This window comes from Dermacentor silvarum, chromosome 7 (genome assembly GCF_013339745.2).
Source record: "Dermacentor silvarum isolate Dsil-2018 chromosome 7, BIME_Dsil_1.4, whole genome shotgun sequence".
Lineage (NCBI taxonomy): Eukaryota > Metazoa > Arthropoda > Arachnida > Ixodida > Ixodidae > Dermacentor > Dermacentor silvarum.
In genome coordinates, this window is record NC_051160.1 from 139521329 (window position 1) to 139549082 (window position 27754).

General features: G+C 47.0%; 1 protein-coding gene across 17 annotated transcripts in view; it reads right to left on the minus strand.

The window, feature by feature from the left end:
* Positions 1–27754, minus strand: part of LOC119458481 (medium-chain acyl-CoA ligase ACSF2, mitochondrial) — a 574759-nt gene that overhangs the window by 294927 nt on the left and 252078 nt on the right. For 16 of the 17 annotated variants that reach the window (XR_007468047.1, XR_007468045.1, XM_049671251.1 and 13 more), the window contains one exon: positions 2292–2365. The exons of the other annotated variant lie outside the window; for it this stretch is intronic. Coding sequence is in view for 14 of the 16 variants with exons in the window: in XM_049671251.1 (XP_049527208.1) it covers positions 2292–2365 (74 nt within the window). In the remaining 2 variants the exon portion in view is untranslated. The remainder of the gene's footprint in view (positions 1–2291; positions 2366–27754) is intronic. 17 annotated transcript variants of the gene reach the window in all.

Below are 27754 nucleotides of genomic sequence, written 5' to 3' on the forward strand. Positions count from 1 at the left end.
TTCCATAGCCGTCTGCATGAACATTTCATGCCTGCGTTCTAACTGTTAAATACTTGTCGAATACCATATTTACTTGTTTCGGACTTGTTTTAATCTATCTAACTGTATTCTCAATTGAGAATGAGCATTGTGATTATAATAAGCACTTTTTGCACACACTTTAGCTCATGTGCCTAATTTTCGCGTGTTATGATGCCTTGTAATTCCATGGTCACTTTGCTATTTACCGTACATATCTATATAATTTTCTCTGTAATTCTCACCATATACGTTATGTTATAATTAACCATGTAAAGCCCTCCTTACACTATGCTCCGATGAGAAGCCTGTAAGGTACTGTGAATGAATGAATGAATGAATGAATGAATAAATAAATAAATAAATAAATAAATAAATAAATAAATAAATAAATAAATAAATAAAATTATTGAATTCAGGGATCGCTTTGCTGGATCCTTTGATTTCTCTTCCTTGTTGGACCACATGAAATAGAGAAGAGCTTCAGATCTCTTACTCCGGCAGCCTCTAACCGGCTTTAGTCAGACTTTGTGACATCTACATTTCTATTTTCAAGTTTTCTTCCAAACTGACTAACAAAAAAATACGAGCTCAGAATATTTTATCTATGATTCCTTTGAGTGCAATCCACAGGCTCAAGTTCTCTACCACGGTGATTTCCGTACAATGCAGCAGTGCAACAGGCACTCAGATTAGATAACACTGTTCATAGGCCGTTGGCGATATATCTCCAGCTTTAACAACGTCCCTGTAGTGCGTTCCTCATGATACATGGAAGGAGATCAGGGAAAACACGGGGACTGCGGGAGATGGAAATTCAAGACGATGAGCAACACGAGCACAAGCTGCAGCTCTCACCTTGTTCTCGTGTTGCTCATCGACGGGAGAAGATATGAAATGTAGCTTAGGGAACTCCATGATGGCCTTCAGTTCTGGTGGGCTATCTATTGAATAAATAAACTCCATCCACAACTCATGTCACGTGGTTTTGACTTTTTTATGAAGCGGAAAGGTGGCTATGTGTAAAGTAGAGGGTAAACCAAGAATTTGCCTTCGCTTGCGAACAACGACTTTTGCTTTGTCGAACACCAGGCTTCGCTTGCTAACACCAACCTTCGCTGAGAACAAGCACTTTTGCATTGTCGATGCGTTGGTGAGCCACCAGACGATTTATTTTTGCGTTCATAAACAGCGCACTAATAGGCATGTTTTTGCCAGCTCCTCACAGGTGACATAGCAGGCAGAATAAACGATGTATGCTAGTTAGATTACTTCTCACCTTCGCACAAGAACTGCACCGCGTTCTTACGTATACACTGTAGCTGCTGAAAAAATGAGACAGCCACGTGCTGAAAAAAATATCACTGTATTCAACTCCACACGCATAATCAATACCAGGTTTGGTAACTTTCAGTTTCATTGTCACTATTGACTGTCGTTGCGACAGCTACTGCCGTGTTCTTTTATTGCATTATTCTTTTAAGTATAGAAACATGTGGCACATAAGTCATTGCGCTAAGCACGAAGTTGAGGGTGGTCGTGATGGGAGGAAAGAAAGCTCGATGAGTAACTGACGCCTTAATAAGGACAAAAGACAGCAGCGTCGATGTTCTTTAAATATGGTGCATAGTGAAGAAACAGAAGTGCTACAAATGTTCCAGGCGTGCCGTCTACGGGCTGCGTCTTTCAATACTTTTTGGACTTAGAACGTCACTGTTCACATATTAGTCTGCAATAGGAATTTTTTACCCAACGAAAGTTTCTCATAATATAACAATAAGTAGAAACCAAACTGTAAAATCGATGTAAAACCGATATACAAGTAAAACAATCGCCGACTTCAAGCAGCCATTAGGTTCACAACGAAGACAGAGTTGGCAAGTAAAATTATAGGGGCGGTCACACTGGCCACTGAACAACTGCCAAACTGACCGCACTAGGAAATCGCGCTAGCCAGGGGTTGGCACATGAATAACATTTCGCGTAGCCTGGGACTATTACAATGTGCAACAAGATTTTAATCAAGTATAATTACGATTGAGTGAAAACTATTTAAAAATTGTGCATGAAGAGCACGCACGCCTTTTCAAAAGTGTATGCAAGTTGAACGAAACAATAATCATTTCTTCCTTATACGCCGCCACTTATTGCGTTCTGAAGAATTCAAATAAGTAGGCCTGTTTTATAGCGACGCTGCCTTCAACAAACCCCCAGCCATTGGCGGAATCACAAAGCTGTCAGCGCATTAACATTTTATAAAAATTCAAACTTACCCTGACTGAAGTATTGAGGTTCTCTCGGATCAGTTTTCGTATTGAAGGTGTGACCACGTTACCACCGCACACGGCTGGAAAGAAATTGCGCGTGTAATGATTTGTCGTCGCAATTGTGCAATAACCTTACAATTTACGTAAAATCAAGCACGAGGCTTACCAACTTGGGTCACTGGGTAGTTTATGTTCAAATGGGTAGCGCTTTGGGCTGCTGTGATGAGCGAACAGAGTTCGACACCAACCGTCGTACCAACATAGGCCACCGGTTATGTGACACTGTGTACCTATGTGCCGCTCTCAAAGAAACCTCTTTGACGCCGACACGGACCATTGTGGATGTGGCACTGGGCAAGTGGCACTGGGTATGTATGGTTTTTAATGAGAACCTTTGACGCCGACTTCGATCTCATCGAGTATGTGCCACTCGGTCTGTGCTGCTCTTCAGTGACGGTCTTTGATACTAACTTGGGCCACTGGGTATATGCCAATATTTGTGTGGCGCTCTTGAATGAACCGCTTTGACGTTGACTTGAGTAACTAGCTATGTGCCACAGGGTATATGCCGTTCTACAATGACAAAAATCAGTCCTTTAACCAATACTGGCTGCGGACTTTACGGTGGCGCTGCTCGATAGCACAGGGTGTGCACAAGAAGCGCGGGAGAGGAGCCTATAGCTGCATACATGTTTTGGCCTTGACAATACGGCATGTCGCTGCATTGCTTCAATGGCAATCCCAAAAACGCCGATATCCATTATTAGATGAGTTCTGCCGGTTTTTATTTTACGGTGAACTGCAGTTATAGGGAATGGAGTGGCTGTCTCTGCCTGTTCGACTGTTAGCAAATATTTCCAGTGATTTTTAATAACATAGGGCATATACGTTCAGAAAAATACTTATGAATTTGAACTAATTTTAATATCTAATATATATATATATATATATATATATATATTTGATGCATAGTTACAAGCACAGTAGACATGACTCTTCCTAGCAGTTCACGATTATCGATACCTAAACGTATACGGAGAGAGGAAAGAGGCTGTCTTTTATTTCTTCATACCTTCTTGTCCTGGATAATTTACTACTTCCACCAATTCATAAGCCTCTAACATGTACAAGAATGCCTCCAACACTTGAAGACACTCTGCTAAAATTACATTACTTAGAAGCGGCTTCTCAGCTCGTACTATGGAAGCGTAGAGAATATTTGCGGATTCCGGCATTCAAGGCAACAACTTTAACAATGTGGTATATCAACATCTGCTTCAGTACATCTTAACTCCTTCTGAGCGCAATTCAACTTCAACTTTGCGTGATTATGTTCTTCACCTAAATATGTTTGCCTGTTGTGTACAATCTAATTGTTCATGATAATCGTTGTACTTTTTTCCTTGTGTCCATTGTTTGAATTGCTCCTCTTCACAAGTGCGCTTCTTGATTTTCTTAAATGTTCTTTTTCCATACACTGGAAATATGCCATTGCTAGCGCTACTGCAGCTCCAAGATGACCGCGCTAACCACTGCACCACGTCCTCCCTCTACTGCAAGAATCACATTGGAGCTAAGTTCAATGTGTTTCCCTGAGTGCTCCCAACGGTGCGCAGCAAAAAACAAATGGCTTTAGCATGTTCCGTGTGATGAGAGAGATATACATAAAAAAAGCTTGTCCTGAGAAGATTCGGCCACAATAATGTCGTCAAATTGTACGTATAGACGATTTCACTAGGGGGCTTCCGACGGTCTGGTGAGGAGAGTATGTGTCAGTGTTGCTTGTTTGGTCTGGACTGTGAGCTTGCCTTGCGCTTGCGTTGCGGAGTGTGAGCTTTCCTTGGATGTTCCCGTTTATTTTTGTCGCAAATGACTTACGCTCGTAAATGACATATACTCATCAAAAGTCTAAAGGCCAGCTTATGCGTGCACAACCAGCGGAAAAGAACGATTTCGGGGCTATAGTGTGTCCAAAACACAGCACTCCGCGAGAGCAGTGCCAATGTGATATGTGTTACAAACGCGAGCGGCTAGGCCTCAGCGCAGTGGACAGACAGGCGTCGACCAGCAAAAGACATGCGTTTATTCCAAACACGTTAACTTATAGAAAAACGGAGTGGGGGGAGAAGGAAGTAACAAAGTAACCAAGCATGCGCAGTGTTCCACTGCGCAACCGCGACTACTGCCTTGCAGACTGCCACATTTCTCTTCCCTTAGAATCCGTAACGCTCCACGGGTTTTCTTTCACAGGTAGAACGACGCAGCTGGGGTTGAACATCTATGACGTCCGCTGGCGCTTCCTGAGGATGTAGGTTCCCGTTACTGGACTGCGTACCGGTCTTCTCCATGCCATTGCTTGGGACTGAAGCGGATGTTACGTCGGGCATTCGCTTGCGAACCTGGTCTGTGTGTGGGTGAACGACATCGTTGTCTGTCTCTACAGACACAACTCTAGAACCCGCCGTTCACTTGACCTTGCCAGGGGTCCACTTGTCTCCGCTTCCGTAATTTCGCACATACACAGCATCACCTGGTGCGAACGTCCACTGCGCACTGTCCATCAATTTGGTCGGGGGTGCTGACAGGTTCCTGGAGGGAAAACACATATCAAGTCTTGTCCGCAGATTGTAACCCAGAAGCAATTCAGAAGGTGAAAACTCGGACTCTTGCGGTGCGTTGCGGTAATGGCATAGAAGTCTCGGTAATGTTGCGCCCGCCTTCTTCAAGCCATCCTTTACAGTGCGTACAGCATGTTCTGCCAGTCCGTTACTCTGAGGGTGATAGGGCGGGGTACGAATATGAACGATGCCATTTTTCTGCATAAACTGAACAATTACCAGCCGATGAATTGCGCACCATTATCTGAGACAACAGTGCGAGGTAATCAGAAACGGCTGAATAGAGCACGCAGGGCTTCGACTGTACTCCGGGATGTTGCCTGTGACCAGGGAATGGCTTCTATCCATTGAATATGATAGTCGATGACTATCAACAACATTTTGCTTTGAATTGGTCCAGCGAAGTCGATGTGTAGCCTAGACCACCTCTCATGGTTCTTGTGCGGGTGGCATTGGCAGTGCTTGGACGCAGTTTCTACAACCCGAGACGATGCGATGAATATCTTCATCTAACCTAGGCCACCAGAACTTCGACCTCGCAACCGCCTTCATGGTAGAAACCCCCTGATGGGTAGCATGCAACAACTTCAAGACCCTCGTACGGACCACTGCTGGCACTACAACCCGATGACCCCTGTACAGCAACCCCCGACGAACCGAGAGCTCGTGCCGCTTTTTGTAGTATTCGGCAAGGTCTGGTTCATAGCTGCTTGATTTTCTTGGCCAACCATCGACGACATACCTGGGCCGCGATATTGTAGCGATGCCTTATGACTTATTTTACACTAGTTTTATCAACCACCTCTCACGGCCGGCTGATCCCGTTGATAACGCGAGCGGACCGTCGCTCTGACCACTGACACAGCGCGATAAGCGCGAAAAGGCATTATTACTTTAAAGGCATCGCTACAAAATACCGGCCCTGAACACCGCAGAAAGCGTGACGTCAGTCGATGTTAACGCTTGTAGTTCCTTGACAGGAATAGCCGGCTCGTCCCACTGGTGCAGCATGAGCACGCACTCCGTCGAATCTTCCTCGGTGCCCACTTGGTCCTGCAAAGGTTGAGGCAAACGACTCAGTGCGTCAGTGGTTGCTAGCTGTGTACCGGGCTTGTAATGTAGACGATACTTGTAAGCACCAAGCAGAAGCGCTCATGTTTGAATTCTTTCTGCGGCCATCACAGATGTTTGACGGTCTGGTCTTAGCAAGCCGAGAAGCGGCTGGTGATCCATAACCAGGCTAAATTCTCGTCCAAGTAGGTGATCTCGAAACCTTGTGACACCAATACAAGTGCGAGTGCCTCTCATTCAATTTTAGAATAGTTTCTTTCGGCAACTGTCAACGTTCTAGACCTGAATCCGATAGGTCGCTGCTCACCATCAATGCGATGGAAAAGAACGGCACCAATGCCGTAAGGCGACGCGTCACATTCCAACAGGAGTGCACGGTCCGGATCGAAATGGGCTAGCACAGGCGCTGGACAAAGCGACTCTTTAGCACAGTGAAAAGCAGTTTGTTCTTTCGTGCCCCACGTCCATCTGGCTTGCTTTTCCAACAGTCTGTACAGCGGTTCCAGCATCGTTGATAAGTTAGGCAGGAACTTATTAAAATGTAATAATGCCGAGGAATGAACGCAGTTCACTGACGTTCTGTGGCTCCGGGGCTAATCTTATATCCTCGACGTTTTTCTCTTTCGGATGTAAACCCTTGCCATCGATGCGATGTCCAAGATAAGTTACTGATGGCTCCTGAAAACGGCACCTGTCTGAACGAAGCTTTATACCACTTTCGCGGAAGCGTCGCAAAACCGCTTTCAACTTTTTGTGCTCCCCCTGCTTTTCTGATACAAGAACGTCATAGGGATGGTAATATCGATGAACGATTAATCGATTAATCGACGAAAAGTACGCCGCAAAACGATTAATCGTCATCGATGTCTACCTTTAATTTAATCGGTTTAATCGATGAAAGCAGTTCGATTAATCGTTTTCCAGACAGTGACTAAAGTGGCGTGAAAATTTTGAAATTGTACTATAGAATGCGGAGCACGAGCAACGACAGCGCGGCTGCGAAAACCGAGAGGGACTGTCAACTGTTTTCCCCGAGTCCCGCCGAGATTGCCAAGCGTTTCCCCGCTTTAAGCACACGTCACACAGGCTGCCTGGGGCCGGAGAGAGGCCGCCCCCCGTGGAGGAAGAAATGAACTAAGAGAGATCATTACGTGAGGCAGCAAGTCTTGGAAAGCGAACTCATCGACAAGCCATTTCCTTCGCTGTTTACCTCGCAGTATAGGGTCAGCACGTGACCCTGAGAGACAACGTATTGGCCGATAATGTTTGGTTCGCAGTAGTTTCAAATCGGTGCGCACCCGTTCAGCTGCGCTGCTGCCCTGCACCCGGCAGCATTAAACCTACCGCGCGCTCTGATGTGGCGATCACGTGTTGGGCCGTTACTTCTTGATGTCAGTCGTGCTGCAATGCTCTCTTTTAATTTCTCCTTCCTCCACGCCCACCCTCCTCAGTAAGTGCCATTTTTAACATACAGGGTGTTCCTTTTTAAGTTTTATGGAATTTTTAGAAATCGCCTGTGGCAGGTAGCATAATTGTTATCATTGATGAGGCGGACATTATTACGAGAAATTGAAACACATATTCGACTAATTAATAAATATTACTAATTAACTTCATAGTTAATTAATTTACGACGTATATTGAAATTTACCAATTGCAGCCGGTGAAGTTGTTTATTTATTTATTTCACGTACTTTCCAGGCCCGAACGCGTTACAGAAAGGAGTGGAGTCAAAAACAAAAAATGATGCAGCAAAAATACAAACCAAAAATATTAACAATATGCATTCGAACAGTGGTCTTGAAGTTGGTAGAGTCAGTGATGAGTGCGACTGATGCGGTAACGCGATTCCAGTCCGTGCTTGTCCTAGGGATGAATGAGTCACTGTACCGGTTTGTGCGGCACAATGTCACCCCGATTTTAAGGCTGTGGTCAGTGCGGGACGAAATATAAGTAGAGTAGCTGTCTGGGTCAGTTGGTACATACTGAATAGTAAAAACCAGTCAAAAGACGAAGGACAGAGAAGAGATGTGGCACACACGACGACTGGAAAACCAGTCGTCGTGTGTGCTACGTCTATTCTCTGTCCTTCGTCTTTTGACTGGTTTTTACTATTCAGTACGAAATATAAGACGGAGGGGCAAGAAGGGTTTCTTTTAGAAGGGGGTTCAAATGAAAAACTTTGTGAAAAAGGGAAAGACGGGAACATTTGCGGTGTGACGAAAGATCAGGTAAGTTAAGAGTTCATTTCATTGATGAGATACTTGCATAGCGAGAATAATTAGATAAGACAAAGCGTGCACCGCGGTTTTGAATACTTTCTAGAGTAGAAACTAATGAAGACTGAGTCGGATCCCAAATGGCTGAAGCATACTCCAATTTGCAGCGAACTAAAGTTTTGTAAAGAGTTAGCTTCAGGGACGAAGGGGCAGAGCTAAAATTACGGCGCGAGTAACCAACCATACGGTTAGCGTTATTAGCAACATAGACAATATGCGAATGCTAAGAAAGGTTATTTGATATGTGAAGGCTGAGATGCTTGTAAGAAGTAACTGACGTCACAGGTGCACCATTAATAAAGTACGTGTGCATGACAGTGTTACGATATATTCGCATGACCTTGCATTTATTTTAATTTGTTTGCATGCACCAATTAGAACACCACTCAGTTACGCGGTTAAGGTCGTCCTGCAGTTCTTGGGAATCGGAAGAATTAGGAATTTTACGGTAGAGAACACAGTCACCTGCGAATAGCTTTATGGAAGAACAAAGAACGCAGTTCGGAAGATTGTTAAATAGATTAAAAAACATCGCCCAAGCACTCCGTACAGATGGTTAACCAGAGAAGCTGAAACGTGCGGCCCCGATGTTTAGCAGTGGGTTAATGCCGACGATGTATTGAAGCGTTTCTCAAATATTGGCTGCATGGTTGTGTTTCTAGTGGAACGCAAGCGCCAATGGCGGGCGGACGCTGCTAACCACGACGCCGAGCTAACTCGAGATATCGAACGCATGCGACAACGGCGAGCCGAGGAGGCGGCGTTGCGGCCAGAGCAGCGTCAACGTGGCAATGGCGGGAACGCGTTCGCCGGGGCAACGCCCGCTTTCGGCGGGAGTTTCTCGGGCGGCATTTTGGCTTCGGCTGCGACGAAACGTCCACGTTGAAATCACGAGGTGGAACGCAAGCGCCAATGGCGGGCGGATGCTACGCCGAGCTAACTCGAGATATCGAACGCATGCTTCAACGACGAGCCGAGGAGGAGGCGTTTCGGGCAGAGCAGCGTCAACGTGGCAATGGCGGGAACGCGTTCGCTAACGATGTAACTAACGGCGCTAGCTGCCAATGGCGCGCGGGCTTGGGTGCGACGTAGAGAACGACGTAATGACGGCGCAGCCAATGGAGACGTTTATCGAAACATGGGACGAATGGTTTTTCGTTTCGCTTAGCCATATACAGCTTTCACTGTAAAAGAGAAGTGGACCGAGGACTGAGCCTTGATGAACACCTGCTGGTACATTAGAAAACAGGCGTATCCACTTGTCAGGCGTATCCACTAGGAATTAATTTCCAGATTTTGGAACTGAGGTTTGAACAGCGAAAAAAAAAAAAAAAAACACGGACACGAAGAAACAAATACCACAAACAAGCGCTTGTTTGTGGTATTTGTTTCTTCGTGTCCTTGTTTTCTTCGCGCTGTTCAAACCTCAGTTCCAAATTATGAACCAACTAGCCCTCATCAAGAACTTACTGAATTTCCAGAATGACACCAGTTCGGAGATATGCACCATCAAACTCGCCGTAAAGAAACGCTGTTGTTGCACTTATATTTTTACCAAAATGCCTTGAAGTACAAAAGTAACTGGAATGCCCATGTATTTCGTCCCACACTTTGAGAAATAACATCTCGAAACTGGTGTCATCCTGTAAATTCCTTTCAAGTGGGTCTTGCGAACTCATCGGCTACAATTCATAAATTGTAATATGTTTCGTAAAGTAATTAACTAAGAAGTTCATTACTCAATGTTTGTTAATTAGTCAAATATGTATTTCAATTGTTCGTGCTACTAATGTCCGCCTCTTCGAATAACCCAGCTCAACGATAAGAATTATGCTACCTGCCACAGGCAATTCTGAAAAATTCCGTAAAACCTAAATATGAACACCCTGTATATTGTTTATTCCTTCACTAGTCCCTAGTGGCAATTATAGTTGGCCTTCAAGAAGTCAAACATTATTCTTTATCAAAGGTTATACCCTTGTATTTCTTATCCTGGTTCCACCTTTCAAACGTTATAATGGGTACTTACGTGAGTAGGTAACTGTGTTTCAGCCTTTTTAAAGCGCCGGAAAAAAAGTCGATTAATCGATTAATCGACGAAAAGCCCCGCATCGAAAGCGATTAATCGATTATAGGCTAAACCGACGAACGATTAATCGTTAATCGATTAAAATATTTCATCGACCATCCCTAGAACGTCAACCAGGTATGCCTGCACTCCCGATAGCCCTTGCAATATTGTTTCAATTTTTTTTCTGAAATATAGCCAGCGCTGACGAGATACCAAAAGGCAGCCTGTTGTATCGGAAAAGCCCCTTGTGTGTCTTGATAACTGCCAATTTCCGTACATCTTCGTCTAAAGGGATTCGATTATAAGCGTCCCTTAGGTCTAGGATGCTGAACTGCTCGTCACCGCGCAAATTAGCAAACATATCGTCGATCACGGGCAGGGGGTATTGTTAAACCTCACATACTGGGTTCAATGTGACCTTGAAGTCACCAGAAATTCTTACCGTCCCGTCTTTTTTTAGCACCGGAACGATTGGTGTGGCCCATTCGGAGTGGGTGACGGGTGACAAGATTCCCGCGGCCACCAGCGTGTCTAGCTCATTAGCAACTTTATATCGCAGTGCAAATGGAACTTTTCTTGTCTTGCAAAATTTGGGCTTTGCTCCGTCCCGGATCAGCAGGCGCACTGGCGGCCCCTTGACGAGTCCAAGCACTTCCGTGTACAAGTCCGTGAACTCTTCTTTGAAGGCAGTGTCAGAGCTCTTCGGACCAGTCAGTGTTGCGGTTTGCCAGAGGGATTGTACTTCGGCATCCAGCTTCTGCAGCAATTCACGACCGCAGAGGCTAGGGCCCTTGCAGCCTAGCACCACCAAACTGCATGGAACTGTTGCCGACTTGTACGAAACGTGCAATGGTAGTATCCCGAGAACTGGAAGTTTTCCAAGATAACACGATAGCGTGGTATGAGATTCTTGTAGTGGCGGCCACTTCCGACGGTGAACTTCGTAGACGTCCTTCGGTATAACACAAACTGGAGAGCCGGTGTCAATGTCCATATTTATTTTCACGCCATTCCACTCAAAATTTTCTCGTAAAGGTGGAACCAGTGTGCGAGGGATGGTTACGGAACAAATTTGTGACGCCTCACTGTCGCGTTCAGAATTCGCGCCCTGTACCATCATGGCCATCGTTCTGTTCGCCGTTTTGTGCTGCCCGCACATCCGAGCTAAATGCCCTTGTTGGCCGCACTTGAAACACCTATGCTTGCGTACCGGGCAAGTCGCGCCGCGGTGACTCGAACTACCACAGCACTTCCACTGCTTTTCGTTGCCACGCTGTTCAACCTTTCCATCTGTAGACTGGGGTTGTTGCTTCATCCTTAGAACATTTCCTTGCTCTGACAACGTTTTGCCCATACATTTTGCATCTCTTTCGGCATTTCCTGCTGCTAATGAAAACAGCTCCGCATCCTTCAAAGTCAATTCCTTCTTCGCAAGCAGCTGCATTTGTAAATTCTTTGATTGTACTCCGCATACAATCCGGTCCCTTAGCATCCTATTCCTCATAGAATCAAAGTTACAGTTTTGCGCAAGCCTCCGAATTTCTATGAACGTGTGCACTGATTCACCTTCCTGCTGACATTGCAGTAGAGTAGCAGTCTGGGTCAGTTGGTACATACTGAATAGTAAAAACCAGTCAAAAGACGAAGGACAGAGAAATAGACGTGGCACACACGGCGACTGGACTAACAACTGTGCTTTATTGAAGAACCCCGTCTCTCAGGAAAACTTGGCGAGCAAGCGCAGCTCAAAAGCCGACACCCACACACGAACAAAGGTGATTGCGAAACGCCACGTAGCTAACGCCAGTGCGAAAGGAAACTAAGTTCCTTCTGCATCAGTGAGAGAGAGGTAGAACTGATGCAATTATCCCCTTGCAAATTGATATGGTAAGCTTCGAGAATTTCACGCTCCGTCTTGCCCTTGCCCCTACCAAGGATTTTAACATTGGAAAAAAAGCGGGACGCAGCCGCATTCCCGACAATGGCGAGGCAGATTTGCTCCATCAGAGGAATTCCAAGAATTGTAGTGTTCTCGCAGCCTCTCATTAAACACCGGCCTGTTTGACCGATGTAAACTTTTTCACAAATCAGCGGAAGCTCATACACCACACGTGTAGCACAAGAGATGTAACCGTTGTCATGACACGCGGGGGGTCTATTTCTACCGCGCGCCACGCGTGAGCAAAGGCCTGAAAGTTTGCAGGGAGCAGAAAAAACAACGTTAACGCCCTGCCTCGCAGCAACTTTCTTGACGTTGTGGGAGGCCCTATGTACATAGGGCATCACTTCAAGTTTATTCCGTTCAGCCGCCGTTGGGTCAGCCCTTTTTCGCTCTCGCCTCTTCATCTTTTGCAGCAACGTTTCTGCCACTGCCTTCAAAAGCGCTTTTGGGAAACCAGCGGCCGCCAAACGATCGAACTGGTTGTCTAAACTTGATTATATGCTGTGGTGGCAACTCTTTTGCAAGGCATTACGAAAACAATTCATAGCAATCCCTCTCTTAACGACTTTAGAGTGAGCGGACGCGTACGTTAACAACGCCTTTTTACTCCTCGGCAAGAAGCACCAGCACACATGGCCATCGTCAAGAAAAGTTAGTTCAATTTCTAAAAATCTAATCGAGTGGTTAGTAGGCAGTTCATGTGTGAAGCAAAGTGCAGTTGAACAAGCCTTAAAAACCGTTAAGACCTGGTCTACTATGACAGGCAAGGAGTCATTCGGTGAAAGATTTAAAATAATCAAGAAATCGTTAACATATCTGAAAACTTGGCACACACGTTTATCAAGAAGAGAGCCTTGAAGTAAGTTGTCAAACTTCGCTAAAAATATCTGGCATAGGACTGGTGCGACGCTAGCCCCTATACACATTCCTTTCTTCTGTATGAAGGGGGAGTCCTTGAAAACTACTACGGTGGAGGAAAGGTACACTGTTAACAGTTCCAAGAAAGCATCAACAGAGACTCCACAAGCATTTTGGAAGGTGACTAGGCCATTCTGATCAATTAGTTCACGCACCGCAGCAAACAGTTCACCATGAGGTATGCTATAAAACAAGTCCTCTATGTCCACAGAAAAGGCACTGTTGGCGCCAGGAATGCCATTGCTGAGCACTTCAACTACTGCCGAAGCATTCACTACACTGTAAGGGTCCGGAACGGAAAGGGACTGCAAGTGAAGCTGCAAAAACTGACCCACCACCTTCTGCCACGTGCCTGCCTCTGTAACGATAGCCCTTAACGGGCACTCAACCTTGTGGGTTTTTGCAGTGAAGAACACTTGGAGATGATTTCCTTTGCATTTCTTCACCTTTTGAGACAGGGCTAACAAATTATTGGCCTTTAGGAAACTAACAGCTGAAGACTTCAGATTTGAGGGCTTCCGTTGCGTAGGCTGGAAGTTCTTGGCCACTGCAGTCAATGCTTTCTCGCCGAAGGTGCTTGTGGGAAGGACCACAAACCCTCCCTCTTTGTCCGCTTGAAGTAGAGTCAAATGGTTATCGATGAAGTGGTCCACGACACGGTGAAGGACACGGTTACTGCGCTTTTGTTGATTGCCATCTACCTTGCGTAGAGCGTCGATCCCTTCAGACAGACACCGTTGCTTCTCATCTTTGTCAGCTTTCTCTGCTAGGCGGCGTACACTGGCAAGAAGTTCATGGCCGCTGACACAAGGCTCCAAACTGTATTTGGGGCCATTCTGAAGAAGCTCATGAATATCCTCAGGAACCGATGCTCCTTCCAGATAGGTAACAGAGCCTCTGTGGACCATTGGACGTTCCTTCTTTGGCAAGTGCCGGCGCACCTGATTCCAATACACCTCAGTTGCTTGGCCTGCCAGACGTCGGTGTTCTTGGAGGCAACGGACGCCGGAAGGTTCGCCACGTCCGGAAAGGCACAAAACCCGAAGCCAGTCATGCAGGAGTCTCACCTGTCTCCAGCACTCCGATTTCCATATCTTGGCTATCCGCTTCCAATGCCCCGAAGACGGCTCCAAAAAGCCGAAGGAGGCCACTAGCTCCTTGGGTACCGAGTTCACCTTGAGGCAATGGGACAAAACACGCGCCCGGCATGTGATGAAGGCAATTGCGCTCACGCAAACCGTTGCCTCACTTTCGGGGGAGTGCACATTTAAAAGGTTACCCAGCGAAGAAGAGATGCATTGCAGTAGAGTAGCAGTCTGGGTCAGTTGGTACATACTGAATAGTAAAAACCAGTCAAAAGACGAAGGACAGAGAAATAGACGTGGCACACACGACGTCTGGACTAACAACTGTGTTTTATTGAAGAACCCCGTCTCTCAGGAAAACTTGGCGAGCAAGCGCAGCTCAAAAGCCGACACCCACACACGAACAAAGGTGATTGCGAAACGCCACGTAGCTAACGCCAGTGCGAAAGGAAACTAAGTTCCTTCTGCATCAGTGAGAGAGAGGTAGAACTGATGCAATTATCCCCTTGCAAATTGATATGGTAAGCTTCGAGAATTTCACGCTCCGTCTTGCCCTTGCCCCTACCAAGGATTTTAACATTGGAAAAAAGCGGGACGCAGCCGCATTCCCGACAATGGCGAGGCAGATTTGCTCCATCAGAGGAATTCCAAGAATTGTAGTGTTCTCGCAGCCTCTCATTAATACACCGCTGACATTGGCTGAAAAACTTGAAGCTTTCTGCAATTTCATGTGGTTCAGGATCATCATCATCATCAGCCTATTTTATGTCCACTGCAGGACGAAGTCTTCTCCCTGCGATCTCCAATTACCTCTGTCTTGCGCTGGCGTATTCCAACTAGCGCCTGCGAATTTCCTAACTTCATCATCCCATCTGGTTTTCTGCCGACCTCGACTGCGCTTCCCTTCTCTTGGTATCCATTCTGTAACCCTAATGATCCACCGGTATCCATCCTGCGCATTACATGGCCTGCCCAGCTCCATTTCTTCCGCTTAATGTCAACTAGAATATCGGCTATCCCCGTTTGTTCTCTGATCCACACCGCTCTCTTCCTGTCTCTTAACGTTAGTCCTAACATTTTTCCTTCCATCGCTCTTTGTGCGGTCCTTAATTTGTTCTAGAGCTTCTTTGTTAACCTCCCCCATATGTTAGCACCGGTAGAATGCAATGATTGTACACTTTTCTTTTCAACGACAGTGGTAAGCTCCCAGTTAGGATTTGGCAATGCCTGCCGTATGCACTCCAACCCAATTTTATTCTTCTGTAAATTTCTTTCTCGTGATCAGGGTCCCCTGTGAGTAATTGACTTAGCTAAACGCACTCCTTTACAGACTCTAGAGGCTGACTGGCGATCCTAAATTCTTGTTCCCTTGCCAGGCTATTGAACATTATCTTTGTCTTCTGCATATTAATCTTTAACCCCACTCTTACACTTTCTCGGTTATGGTCCTCAATCATTTGCTGTAATTCGTCTCCATTGTTGCGGAATAGGACAATGTGATCAGCAAAGCGGAGGTTGCTGAGATATTCACTGTTGATCCTCACTCCTAAGCTTTCCCAGTCTAAGAGCTTGAATACTTCTTCTAGGCAAGCAGTGAATAGCATTGGAGAGATTGTGTCTCCTTGCCTGACCCCTTTCTTGATAGCTAACTTTCTACTTTTCTTGTGGAGAACCAAGGTAGCTGTGGAATCCTTGTAGGTGTTTGCTAAGATATTCACGTATGCCTCCTGTACTCCTTGATTACGCAATGCCTCTATGACTGCTCGTATCTCTACTGAATCAAATGCATTTTCATAATCTATGAAAGCCATATAAAGAGGTTGATTGTACTCCGCATATTTCTCGATTACCTGATTGATGACATGGATATGATCCATCGTAGAATATCCCTTCCTGAAGTCAGCCTGTTCTCTTGGTTGGCTGAAGTCAAGTGTTGCCCTGATTCTATTGGAAATTGCCTTGGTGAATATTTTATACAATACTGAAAGCAAGCTTATGGGTCTATAATTCTTCAATTCTTTCACGTATCCCTTCTTATGGATTAGTATAATGTTGGCGTTCTTCCAGCTCTCTGGTACACTTGAAGGTGTGACGCATTGCCTATAAAGGGCCGCAAGCTTTTGAAGCATGATATCTCCTCCGTCTTTGATTAAATCTACTGTTATTCCGTCTTCTCCAGCAACTTTTCCCCTGGACATGTCTTTCACGGCCCTTCTAACTTCATCGCTAGTTATAGAAGGAGCCTCTGTATCCGGTTCATCACTATTTCGAATGAAAGTAGTTTGGCTGTTTTGGGCACTGTACAGGTCAGTATAGAATTCTTCCGCTGCTTTTACTATGTCATCATAATTGCTGATGATATTACCATGCTTATCTTTCAGTGCATACATCTTGCCTTGTATTATGCCAAGCTTTCTTCTTACTGATTTAATGCTGCGTCCATATTTTACGGCTTCCTCAATCTTCCCCACGTTATAATTTCGAATATCCCTTACTTTCTTCTTGTTGATCAGTTTTCACAGTTCAGCGAATTCTATCTGATCTCTTGAGTTGGACATTTTCATGTTTTGTCGTTTCTTTATTAGGTCCTTTGTTTCTTGGGAGAGCTTACCTACTGGTTGCCTTGGTGCCTTACCTCCCACTTCAATCGCTGCTTGTGAGATCAACCTAGTTACGGTTTCATTCATTACCTCTATGTTATCTTGATCTTCCTGTTCTAAAGCTGCATATTTGTTTGCGAGCACCAGCCTGAATTAGTCTGCTTTTACCCTTACTGCATCTAGGTTGGCTTGTTTCCTCTTGACTAATTTTACTCTTTCTCTCTTCAAATTGAGAGAAATTCTAGACATCACTAACCTATGGTCACTGCACTTTATCTTACGTAACACTTCTACATCCTGCACTATGCTTGGATGGGCAGAGAGTATGAAATCTCTTTCATTCCTTGCTTCTCCATTAGGGCTTTTCCAGGTCAACTTCCTGCTGCGGCGCTTCCTGAAGAAGGTATTCATTATTCGGAGCATATTCCTTTCCGAGAATTCTACTAACATCTCTCCTCTTGCATTCCTAGAGTGAATGCCGTAGTTGCGAATTGCTTGCTCACCAACCTGCTTTTTCCCCACTTTTGCATTGAAGTCGCCCATAACTACAGTATACTGAGTTTGCACCTTTCTCACTGCTAATTCAACATCTTCATAAAACTTCTATTTCTTCATCATCGTGACTAGAGGTTGGGGCGTAGGCTTGTACTACCTTCATTTTGTACCTCCTATTCAGCTTTTTTTACGAAGACTGCTACCCTCTCACTAATGCTGTAGAATTCACCAATGTTGCCCGCTATGTTGTTATGGACTAGAAATCCTACCACGGATTCTCTCTTATCTGGAAGACCTCAGTAGCAGAGGACGTGGCCGTTAGTCAGCACTGTGTAAGCCTCACCAGTTCTTCTAACCTCACGAAGGCCAATAATATCCCAGGCAATGCCTGATAATTCTTCAAATAGTCCTGCTAAGCTAGCCTCACTCGTGTTGAACGTTGCCAGGTTCAGTTTCCATTGGCGGCCTGTCCGGACCCAGAGATTCTTAGCACCCTCTGCCGCGTAGCAGGTCTGACCGCCGCTTTGGTCAGGTGCTCCGCAGCCACTGGGGACTGAGGGCCATGGGTTATTTGTTGGAGTCATGTGGGAGGTAGTGGCCGAATACTGCACCAGGGAGGCCAATTCCTGTTCTGGTGAGGGAGTGACTTTGATGAAGCTTAGTGGGCCTTCCTAGTTTAGTTGTACCTGAACTAATATAGCCCCACTAGCTTTCGGCAATATTTTTTTCCTTGCCGGTGTCAGGCACCACTCCATGCCTGAAAATGTAGTGGACTGGAGTAGGATTCGAACTTACGACCTTCAGATTTGAAGCCGGGTATTCTACCTCTGCTCCTCTGTTCAGGATCATAGTAGTCGTTAAGTGCCTTCACAACTTCATACTTTGCGGAGCTCGGCTTGTCTGGCGCAAGTCTTCCACATAAGGTATCGATTGTCTGCGATCCAAGTGCGGCTACTCACAATGCTCGCTACTTAGCATAATTATTGATTTCATTTGCTTCATAATAGGCTTCAGCTTTGATAAGGTAAGACGACCACTTATGTCTGTCTTCGTCGAACTCCGGCAGCGCGTGGCTCATGGTGGTCCGTGGGTCCGTTTCGTCGTCGTGGTTGCGCGTGAGTGAAATCCTCGTCACCACTGTTACAAACGCGGGCGGCTAGGCCACACCGCAGTGAACGGACAGGCGTTGACCAGCAAAAGACGTGCGTTTATTCCAAACACGTTAACTTATAGAAAAAGGCGGTGGGGGTAGAAGGAAGGAACAAAGTGATGAATCATGCGCAGTGTTCCACTGCGCAACCGCAACTGCTGCCTTGCAGATTGCCACAGTATGTTCACGCTTCACCGGTTTCCTGCATCACCTGAGGACTTAGCATTTCAGTCTAATATGAACGAATTTAAACATGAGTTAAATAACGCATTTTAGTTAAACCCTTTCCGGCAAATTTCCCAATAGATTACGAGAATTGTCAGCCCTACGATGCAATATTTTCTCGTAAGTAGTGGCGGAGGCTATATTTGTTATCCTTTCAAGCACGACATCATTCCAATGCCTAATACGGGGGTCACAGGGCGCACTTTTCATCGTGATCGAGCTCAATCTGAATGGAATTTCTCGGTCGCGATTGGCTTCTTTGCTCAATCTGCGGAAGGGAGCCAATCGCGCTCGAATATTGCGATCCAGGTCGGGCTCGATCGCGATCAAAAGTGGCCGTGTGCCACTGTCAAAAAAGTTGTCGCAGTTTCACCTGAAAGGCGAAGCATCAATTGCGATAGCAAATTTGTAGAGAGCTTTACGGAGTAATGATATTAGCTTTATCAGCTGTATAAACTTGGACATGCCGCAGCACCGACAACACGCAGAACTGTTGTCGACGCCGTCGGCGTTTTGCCCGCGTTCGCTCAAAATGCGTGCGGCGTTGGTGACTGTTGCCGGAGCCTCTGATATGATGATAAGTGGTTCTTGAGGGAAAGGGAAAGGTTGGCGCTATCTTCTGCAGCCCTTGAGGGAGCACGGCTCAGCGCCAAGCCTCTGATATAAATAGGCACTTGGTGCCACAGCTAAACGTCGCCTCCCTTCTCTCCCCCTCCCCCCCCTCCCCCACGGCTTTTCGCGCGTCGGAAGAAGGCGCGTTTGCTCTACATATATGGTGATTGTAAAGGAGGAAAGAGACGCCAACTTCTGCAGCCCTTAAGGGAGCACGGCGCAGAACGCGCGTTTGTTCTCCGCCGTGCGTTCACTCCCCGTCAAGCGCGCGCCCCTCGCGCCATTTCACTCGCACATACAGCGTTCGGCGCGCGGCGACGATTTCATCTCCATTGACGTCATACGGAACCTCACGGCGACGGCGACGGCAGAAATCTGCTTTTGAGTGTCCATATAATTGCTATCGCAATAAAAACAAATTGAAGCATTCTGCGAGAGAACTAGTCTACTTACACTTCGCTACGATCTCGAAAAATCGTGTCCTATGGAAGATCTATTAAGCCCCTGTGTCCGCGAAAACATTGTCGCGGCGTCCACACGCGCCCTGCGCGGCCCTGCACATAAAGGTAATTTTGAAATCTAGCACCTGAGCTGTATCAGTTGTGCTGCGATCTGTGATCACTGTCGCGCGTTGGTTCGCTGCAGGTACCGTGCTGCTCAAGCGCCACGCTTCTGCTTTGACATTTAGTTATAAGCACCCTGCGCTTCATCAGATTCAATAAATTTTGTATGATTGAGCTGTTGAGTAGCGTCGTAAGCGTATGGAGTAACCACCACATATCTACGAACCGCTGACACGTGAAGGCGGGCCGCCGGCGCCTGGTTCTATAGGCATTGCCCGACAGCTACGTACGCGCCTGCTTTCGCTAAATGAGGTAACCCTCAACCAGGAAACGTAATGGTGATCAGATTCAATTGACGACTACAGTCACATGTGCCCAACAATAACAATGAAACATACCACTGATTAGCACGCCATCATGTGTCGACGAAGCAGACGCAACTGCCGCCGCAGACGACGACGAAACGCCACATCCACTGGCTGGGCTTGCTGTTGCCATTGCACATCACACTGAGCGCTCACGCGAGCACGTGAAACGTGCAGCTGTATCGGCATTGTGTAGCCGGTCTAGCAACAATGAGGCCAGCATCCCCTCTAAAAGCTAAGACACTGTAACAATAAAGGTCTTTTGTTCTGAGTCTCAAGTAGTCCGCCTGCCGACGCATGACGTCAGAAATTCACGCCCAGCGTCCCGCTAACTGATTCGCCACCATGGAAGCATTGCCGCCGCCAGAGCGTCTGCTGCTATCCGAAGCTCCTGCAGAAAACTGGACAAAATTTCGTCAACGAATGGATCTATACTTGAGGGCCACAACGACAACGCCGGATTGGACACAGGTCCAGAAGGCAGCAACCTTCTTTCACGTTGCAGGTCAGGAAGCAATCGATGTTTCCAACACCTTTCAACTGACGAATGAGCAACGGGAGCATTACGATATAATTGTGCAGAAGTTTGAGGAGTACTGTAGTGCAAAGCGGCACGAAACATACGAACGCTATCTCTTTAAAACGCACCTGCAGCTTGAGGACGAACCATTTCAGCAACTTTCGAGGGACATCCAGCTGAAGTCACAGAACTGCAATTTCGGAGAGCTGAAAAATTCAATAATTCGAGACCAACTGATGTGCGGCACGAAAGACAGCAAATTGAGGGCGAGATTTCTGCGAGAGCGGGACCTTGCGCTGGAAAAAGCAATCGAATGCTGTAAAACGGCTGAAATTGAAAAAGCTTGGCAGAAAAGCGAAGCCCTGCTCAAAACTGTACGAAAAAACGAACAATGGGAACCAAAAAGCTCCCCCCAAAAAAGAAGTGCCCGTATTGCGGGCGAAGGATCCACCAAGGATGTGCCCGGTATGGGGCAAGACATGCGGCGTCTGCCACAAAAAGAATTATTTCGCAGCTTGCTGCAAAGCGCGAAAGAGTGTTCAGCAAGTTGACTATCATAATTCGCCACAAGAACAAACCGAAGATTCCGATGACGAGTTTCAGGTTCTAGTGTTGAGTGTCAATGATGTATCGAGAAACTCGGAATGGGTAGTCGCCACAAAGCAGGCAAACCATGACGCAAAGCTATACTCCATCCCACAAGCTGTTGTGAGCACTGTGGAAGGTGCACGAATTCTTAGCCCATAGGAAGGCCGAATGCCTCTCGAGATGTGCTCACCCGCGACGCGTTGTCTGCTCAGCGTCTGCATGCCATCCTGTTGCATGCTCCATGGTAGGTGGATTGACGCAAAATGGAAAGACGGGAGTTGGGCAGGCCACCTCCAAAATTGACCAGACGGCAAGCGACGGACTGGCGCCGACTCCAAACAAACACTTATCCTAATCTAGACAAGCTAAGACAAAGACATGGCGAAGCGTACGCAGAAAAATATCCGTGGTGTGGCGAAAAGCCTACATGGGCACACATCACACTTATGTGCGCCAGAAGACCTCCACAAGCGAACACACACAAATTTACTGAAAAACACTTTCTAAGGCAGTGGGAGGCATGGCTTGCAGACGAGGAACAGGACAGTCAGCTGGCTTTCGTGGACCAAGCCCAGCGAGCCGCTCAAGCCAGTGGGGCCCTGAACTAGGGGCTCCACCCACATTTTTCTTCTTTTTCCCAATAAAGTTTACTCTCTCTCTTTCTCTTGACGCAAAAAATATTTTGACGCCGTAACCATAAGCTGCGCTTACATGCATGCGACAGCAGGGCTTCGCTTTACTTCTTCGCTTTCCCTGCAGCTACCTTGCAGCCTGCTTAGCAAGCAATAAGGACGAACGCCCTCATAAATGTACACCTGCGGCACAGCGTCTGCTCGGCGTCTATACTTTTGGCGTTTGCTCGCTGTTTTCATCCAGTACCCTGCTAGAGCGGGGTAATAAATTAATGATGCAGTGAACGAATAGGCTTTGATAGCGTTCCGCATCGTCAAAGCTTCACCAATGCTAGTGCTATGGCGCCATCTGCTAACTAGAAATCAAACCGGTTTTACGGCTCGGTGCCATGTCTGTAGTCCTAGCAGCGTGAAAACAAACAGACGGCCTTAATAATTCCGACTTCGAATTCCTGCGCATGCCATTCGGCCTTCGCAATGCGGGTCAAACGTCTCAAAGGTTTATCGACGGTGTTCTACGGGGCCTCAATTTTTTCACGCCCACCTGGACGACTTACTTATCGCGAGCACCACCCCAGAAGAACATTAAGCACAGCTGCGGATTGTTTTTCGGCGCCTATCAGAGCACGGCGTTATCGTCAACGCGGCCAAGAGTGAACTCGGCGTGCCTGATTTGTCATTTCTGGGTCACATCATTTCGAACTCGGGAGCACGGCCACACCCATCTAAAGTGCAGGCCATACAAGATTTCTACTGCCAACCACGAAGCGCAAACTACGTGAATTTCTCGGATTGCTAGACTTCTACCGCCGCTGCGTGCCTAAATGCGCACATATCATGCAACCACTTCACGGACTCCTGAAAGAAACGCAAGGATCTTCGAATGACCTGCCTTCGTGCGAAGAAGCGAAAACGGCTTTCAACCAAAGCAAGGAGGCCTTGGCAAACGCGGCTCTCCTGGCATGCCCACGGCCAGGAATTCCCCAGTGTTTAATGGTTGATGCCTCAAACATAGCCATCGGCGCCGTGTTGCAACAGCTGACCGACAGCACATGGCACCCAACTGCATCCTTCTCGAAGAAGCTGACGCCTACTGAGCGCCTACTGTATCATTAATTTACTACCCTGCTCTATCATGGCACTGGATGAAGGTAGCGAGCTATAGACGCCGAGCAGACGCTATGCCGCAGGTGAACATTTATGAGGGCGTTCGTACGTGCTAAGGAGACTGCAAGGTAACTGCAGGGAAAGCGTACAGGTAAAGCGAAGCCCCGCTGTCGCACGCATGCAAACACTGCTTATGGTTACGGCGTCAAAATATTTTTTTCGTCAATCCATCAACCATGGAGCATGTAACAGGATGGCAAGCAGACGCTGAGCAGACGACGCGGCGCTGATGAGCGCATCTCGAGGGGCTTTCGGCCTTCCTATTGGCTAAGAATTCGTGTAGCTTCCACAGTGCTGACAACAGCTTGTGGGATGGAGTGCAACTTTCAATCGTGGAAAATGTGTTTTTGGCGTTCAGGAAGTGCAGTTTCTGGGTCACCTAATTTCTAAAGACGGCGTCAAACCAGACGCACAGCTTGTAAAATGCGTTGCTAGAATGCCACCACCTACCTCGAAGCAAGGAGTGCAGAAGTCGTTAGGCGCTGTGAATTATTTTGGCAGGTTCATACGAAACTTGTCAGAAACGACTCGGAACCTGCGGGCGTTGCTAAAGCGCGATCGCTTGTATGAATGGACCAGTGCGCACGATAGAGAATGGAAATAATTGTGTGACATTTTATCAACTGCACCTATGCTCGCAGTATTCGATCCGTCAAGACCGTCCAAAATAACAGCAGCCTCATCTAATTTCGTGCTACGCGCAGCCCTTGTGCAGTTGCATGGCTTCAGACGGCGGTTCAAGATATGCCCAAATAGAAAAAGAAGCTCTTGGAATAACGTATGCATGTGAAAGATTCCGTGATTTTATAATTGGCTTCCACACGGCAGTTGAAACAGACCACCAACCCCTCCTCGCAGTTGCCCAAAAGAACTTATTCGACATGCCGCCTCGTCTCCAGAGTTTTTTCCGGCGTGTAATGCCTTTTAACATTTCAGTGCAGTACGTTCCTGGAAAGAAGTTGCTGCTGGCTGACGCGCTGTCCAGGATAACAGGCGGCGACGAGAGCGCCGGTGAACATGATACTGACGACGTCACAATACATGCAACCTCAGTGTTAAATAACCTCGTCAGCTCAACGATGATGGGCAGGCTGGCAAAATAAAAACGAAGGAAGATGACTACCTAAGGCAAGTAATCGAGGCTTTGGAAAGTGGACGCGAAGTTACAGGGCCTTTAGCACCTTTCGAAGCGGAGCTAACATGCATCAGCGGAGTACTCCTACGAGGATCAAAAGTTGTAATTCGAAAGGCGCTCAGAAAAACAATGTTACAACGAGTACATGAAGGGCACTTGGGGAAAGCAAAATGCAAAGGAATGGCCATGCTACTAATGTTCTGGCCCGGCAAATAGCCGTAATGGTATCTAAATGTCCAACGTGGCGACGATTCGCTTACCGGCAACCAAGTGAACCGCCATAGACATTAGGCCATCCCCCTCGTCTACCTTGGGCCCGTGTAGGAGTTCACCTCATCCAATACGCCCGTAAAACATATCTGGCTGTATACGACGCGTACTCCATCTACCTCAAACTGCAGCTCCTTTCACAAACGACGAGCCGCCATGTAATTCATCAGCTTGGCCTAATATTTGCGCGCCATGGAATTCCACTCGAAGTATGCATAGATGGTGGACCACAGTTTGCGTCACAAGAATTTCGCTCGTTTGCCAGAAGGTGCGACTTCAGACACATAATTTCAAGTCTGGGGTTCTCTGGTTCAAACGGGCTAGCAAAGAAGGGAGTGAAAGTAATGAAGCGTCTGCTCAAGAAGACATTGCTTACCAAATAAGATTTATGGATTGGTCTTCTGAACTACAGAATGGCACCACTGGAAGATGGAAAAGCACCATTGGTGGAAAGCTGAGGGGACGACTGCCCGATTTTGCTCAATGCTAGGGTCCTGACGTCAAAACGCACATCCAAGCAAGCCGGTCAAAGTATCCCCTTCCACCATTGAACGATGGTGACCAAGTAAGAATTCTGGAAAAAAAAGCCATTGGACTACAAAAGCGCGGGTCGAAAAAACGGTCGCACCGCGATCCTACCAAGTCCATAGGGAAGATGGAGGCCACCTACGTCGAAATCGCCACCACCTGCTAAAGACCTATGAGGATTTCAGCGAACGTCAGACAACCCATGATGACTGGCAAGACCCCGCAGCAGCACAGCCGGAGAACATTCGGTGCGCTCCACACTCCGGTGAGAAACAAGATGGACGGCGACAGGAAATGGCCACTGTGAAGCACCACCAAAACCTATGCCGGCTACCCCATGGTCCTTGTCACCCGCACCGAAGGCCGACCAGACGTCAGGAACGGGGTCTCCCCTTCGTCTTCTCTGGACCTAAATAAAGTTGACTCACTCACTCCCTCGGAACTCCCCGCTGCAACAGGACCCTAGGTTCAACAGTCCTGAACGGCCAGCCCCCCGCCAGCGAAGAGACTGGTGTTTGCGGTAGTACGAGGTCTAGAAAAGGGCCCTCGCGTCTCACATACGGAAGAGACTTTCAGCCAGTTCCTTAAATTCATATTGTTTTCTTTATGTGTTCCTCCACAGGAGCAGAGGTGTATCGGAATTGTGTGGCCGGTCTAGCAACAATGAGGCCGGCATTACCTACAAAATCCAAGACGCTGCAACAATAAAGGTCTTTTGTTCTGGGTCTGAAGTAGTCCGCCTGTCGACGCACAAATCAAGCGACACAAGGCAAGCGAAGCGGAAGGAAACAATAAAAATAATGCTCGGCACAGATCACACAACCGAAGTGCGGCCGGCCTGCTCTCGCAAGGCTCACAGTCCAAAATGGCGGCATAACATGTTCTGGCAATAGACGTCGCCCGTGTCGCGCAATGGCGCTACTGAAACGTCGGCTTGTTAAAAGGTCTATACTTGCATGATATAGGTATTGTATTGTATGTACTGCTTCTAGGTAACAGGGTGTGTCGCCATTAAAAATCCTGAACTCATTTTTGATGAACAAAACCCATGAGCGCCTTTACTGTAGGTATCGCTTCACCTGTTAAATTGGGCATCGCTTGTATTTGCCCTTGTGTAAGGGCACTTAGGAATATAGCTTTATTGTGTGCCTGAAATGTTTTGTATTTTTATGTTATATTTTTTCGTCGCTTCCCCATTAGCGTCTAAGAGATATTGTTGCAGTGTCCTGCCTTTCATGAATATGCGTGTGCTCTGATGTAATACAGAGAAATGTATTTACCCCTTGAGACGCCGCTTGCCATATTCAGTGTTACGTCTCAAAACAGCGATGGGCATTCCTTGGATGCTCCCCATAAACCAACAACTTGTTCATTTCCCGCCTAGACGACGACGAAGCCCGGCGCCGACTTTTGATATAAGGTGACAGCGACTACCGCATTGAAAATTAAACATTGAAGAAGTCCGTGAGAACGCTACCAGCCAGGCTCTGCATCGCGTTCAGACGGAGTCTACGCGGGTTTTGGTCAAGTAGTTGGCGGTTTTTCTATTGTTCTTTGCTTCCTTAGCTAATTCATTTTGACGCATTTTCCCAACAGCTATTAACCTGTTAGAGTAATCTCGTGCTCATCTGCCATGTCTCTCTCATCTCCAAGCCAGGAGGCATACTCCTGGTCGGCTTCAATTCCTCCCCTCGATTTGCCTGTGGAGCAGTTCTTATGCAGTGGTACCAGCAGCGTACCTGTAGCTTTAGTCCCGAGTGATGGCGGAGTGATTCGCGTGAATGGGCGTGAAAGCATCGGCAACCAAATGCAGTATATCACAGTGACCACAAAGCAATGGTTACCATGGTGACAAAGTAAAGAGAAATTAAAAGACGGTAACAACAACGAAGTTATGTGTGTCTTTATTGAATCAATATAGCAATTAACCATATATAACTCAATATAGTTATTAGCAAGTACAGCTTCGCTGGTCTTCCAATCTGCACACAGTGGAAGGGCTGTGAATTTTTTTCGTAATAGAATAATTGCCTTTTGCTTTCAATAGCTACAGGCAGGCGTAAGCTATGCCCCTTACATGTCCGTCGTTCCGTTGGACTTCCAGTGTTCCAAGATCTATGCTGCGTGCGTTGGTTTGGACTTCGGTATCCGAGTCTTCATCGAAGTGTGCAAGGGGCTGCCATCTACGTGCTGCCATCTGCGGCGCTTCCCACTTAAACTCCACGTCTGGCTTCGTTAGATTAGTCGTTGGCCCGGCGATGCGTGAGAAAATGTAGACAAAATGCCTGTACTTCTTTCTGGGGTTTCACGTGCCAAAACCTGTTCTGATTATGAGGCACGCCGTAGTGGAGGGCTCCGGGTTAATTTTGACCAGCTGGGGTTCTTTAAAGTGTACTACAACGCAAGCACACCGGCCTTTTTTTGCATTTCGCCTCCATCAAAATGCGGCCGCTGCGGCCGGGATTCGATGCCGCGACCTCGTACTCAGAGACCAAATGCCTGTCATAAGCGCACAGACCAAGAAATCTGCGTACAGGTCTTTTGTTGGCTGACCGCGGAAAGATGGCAATGGCGATGCCTTCTGCGAGTCAGGAAGGATTCCAGGCTTGCTGATGACGTCGCATAGGAATAAGCG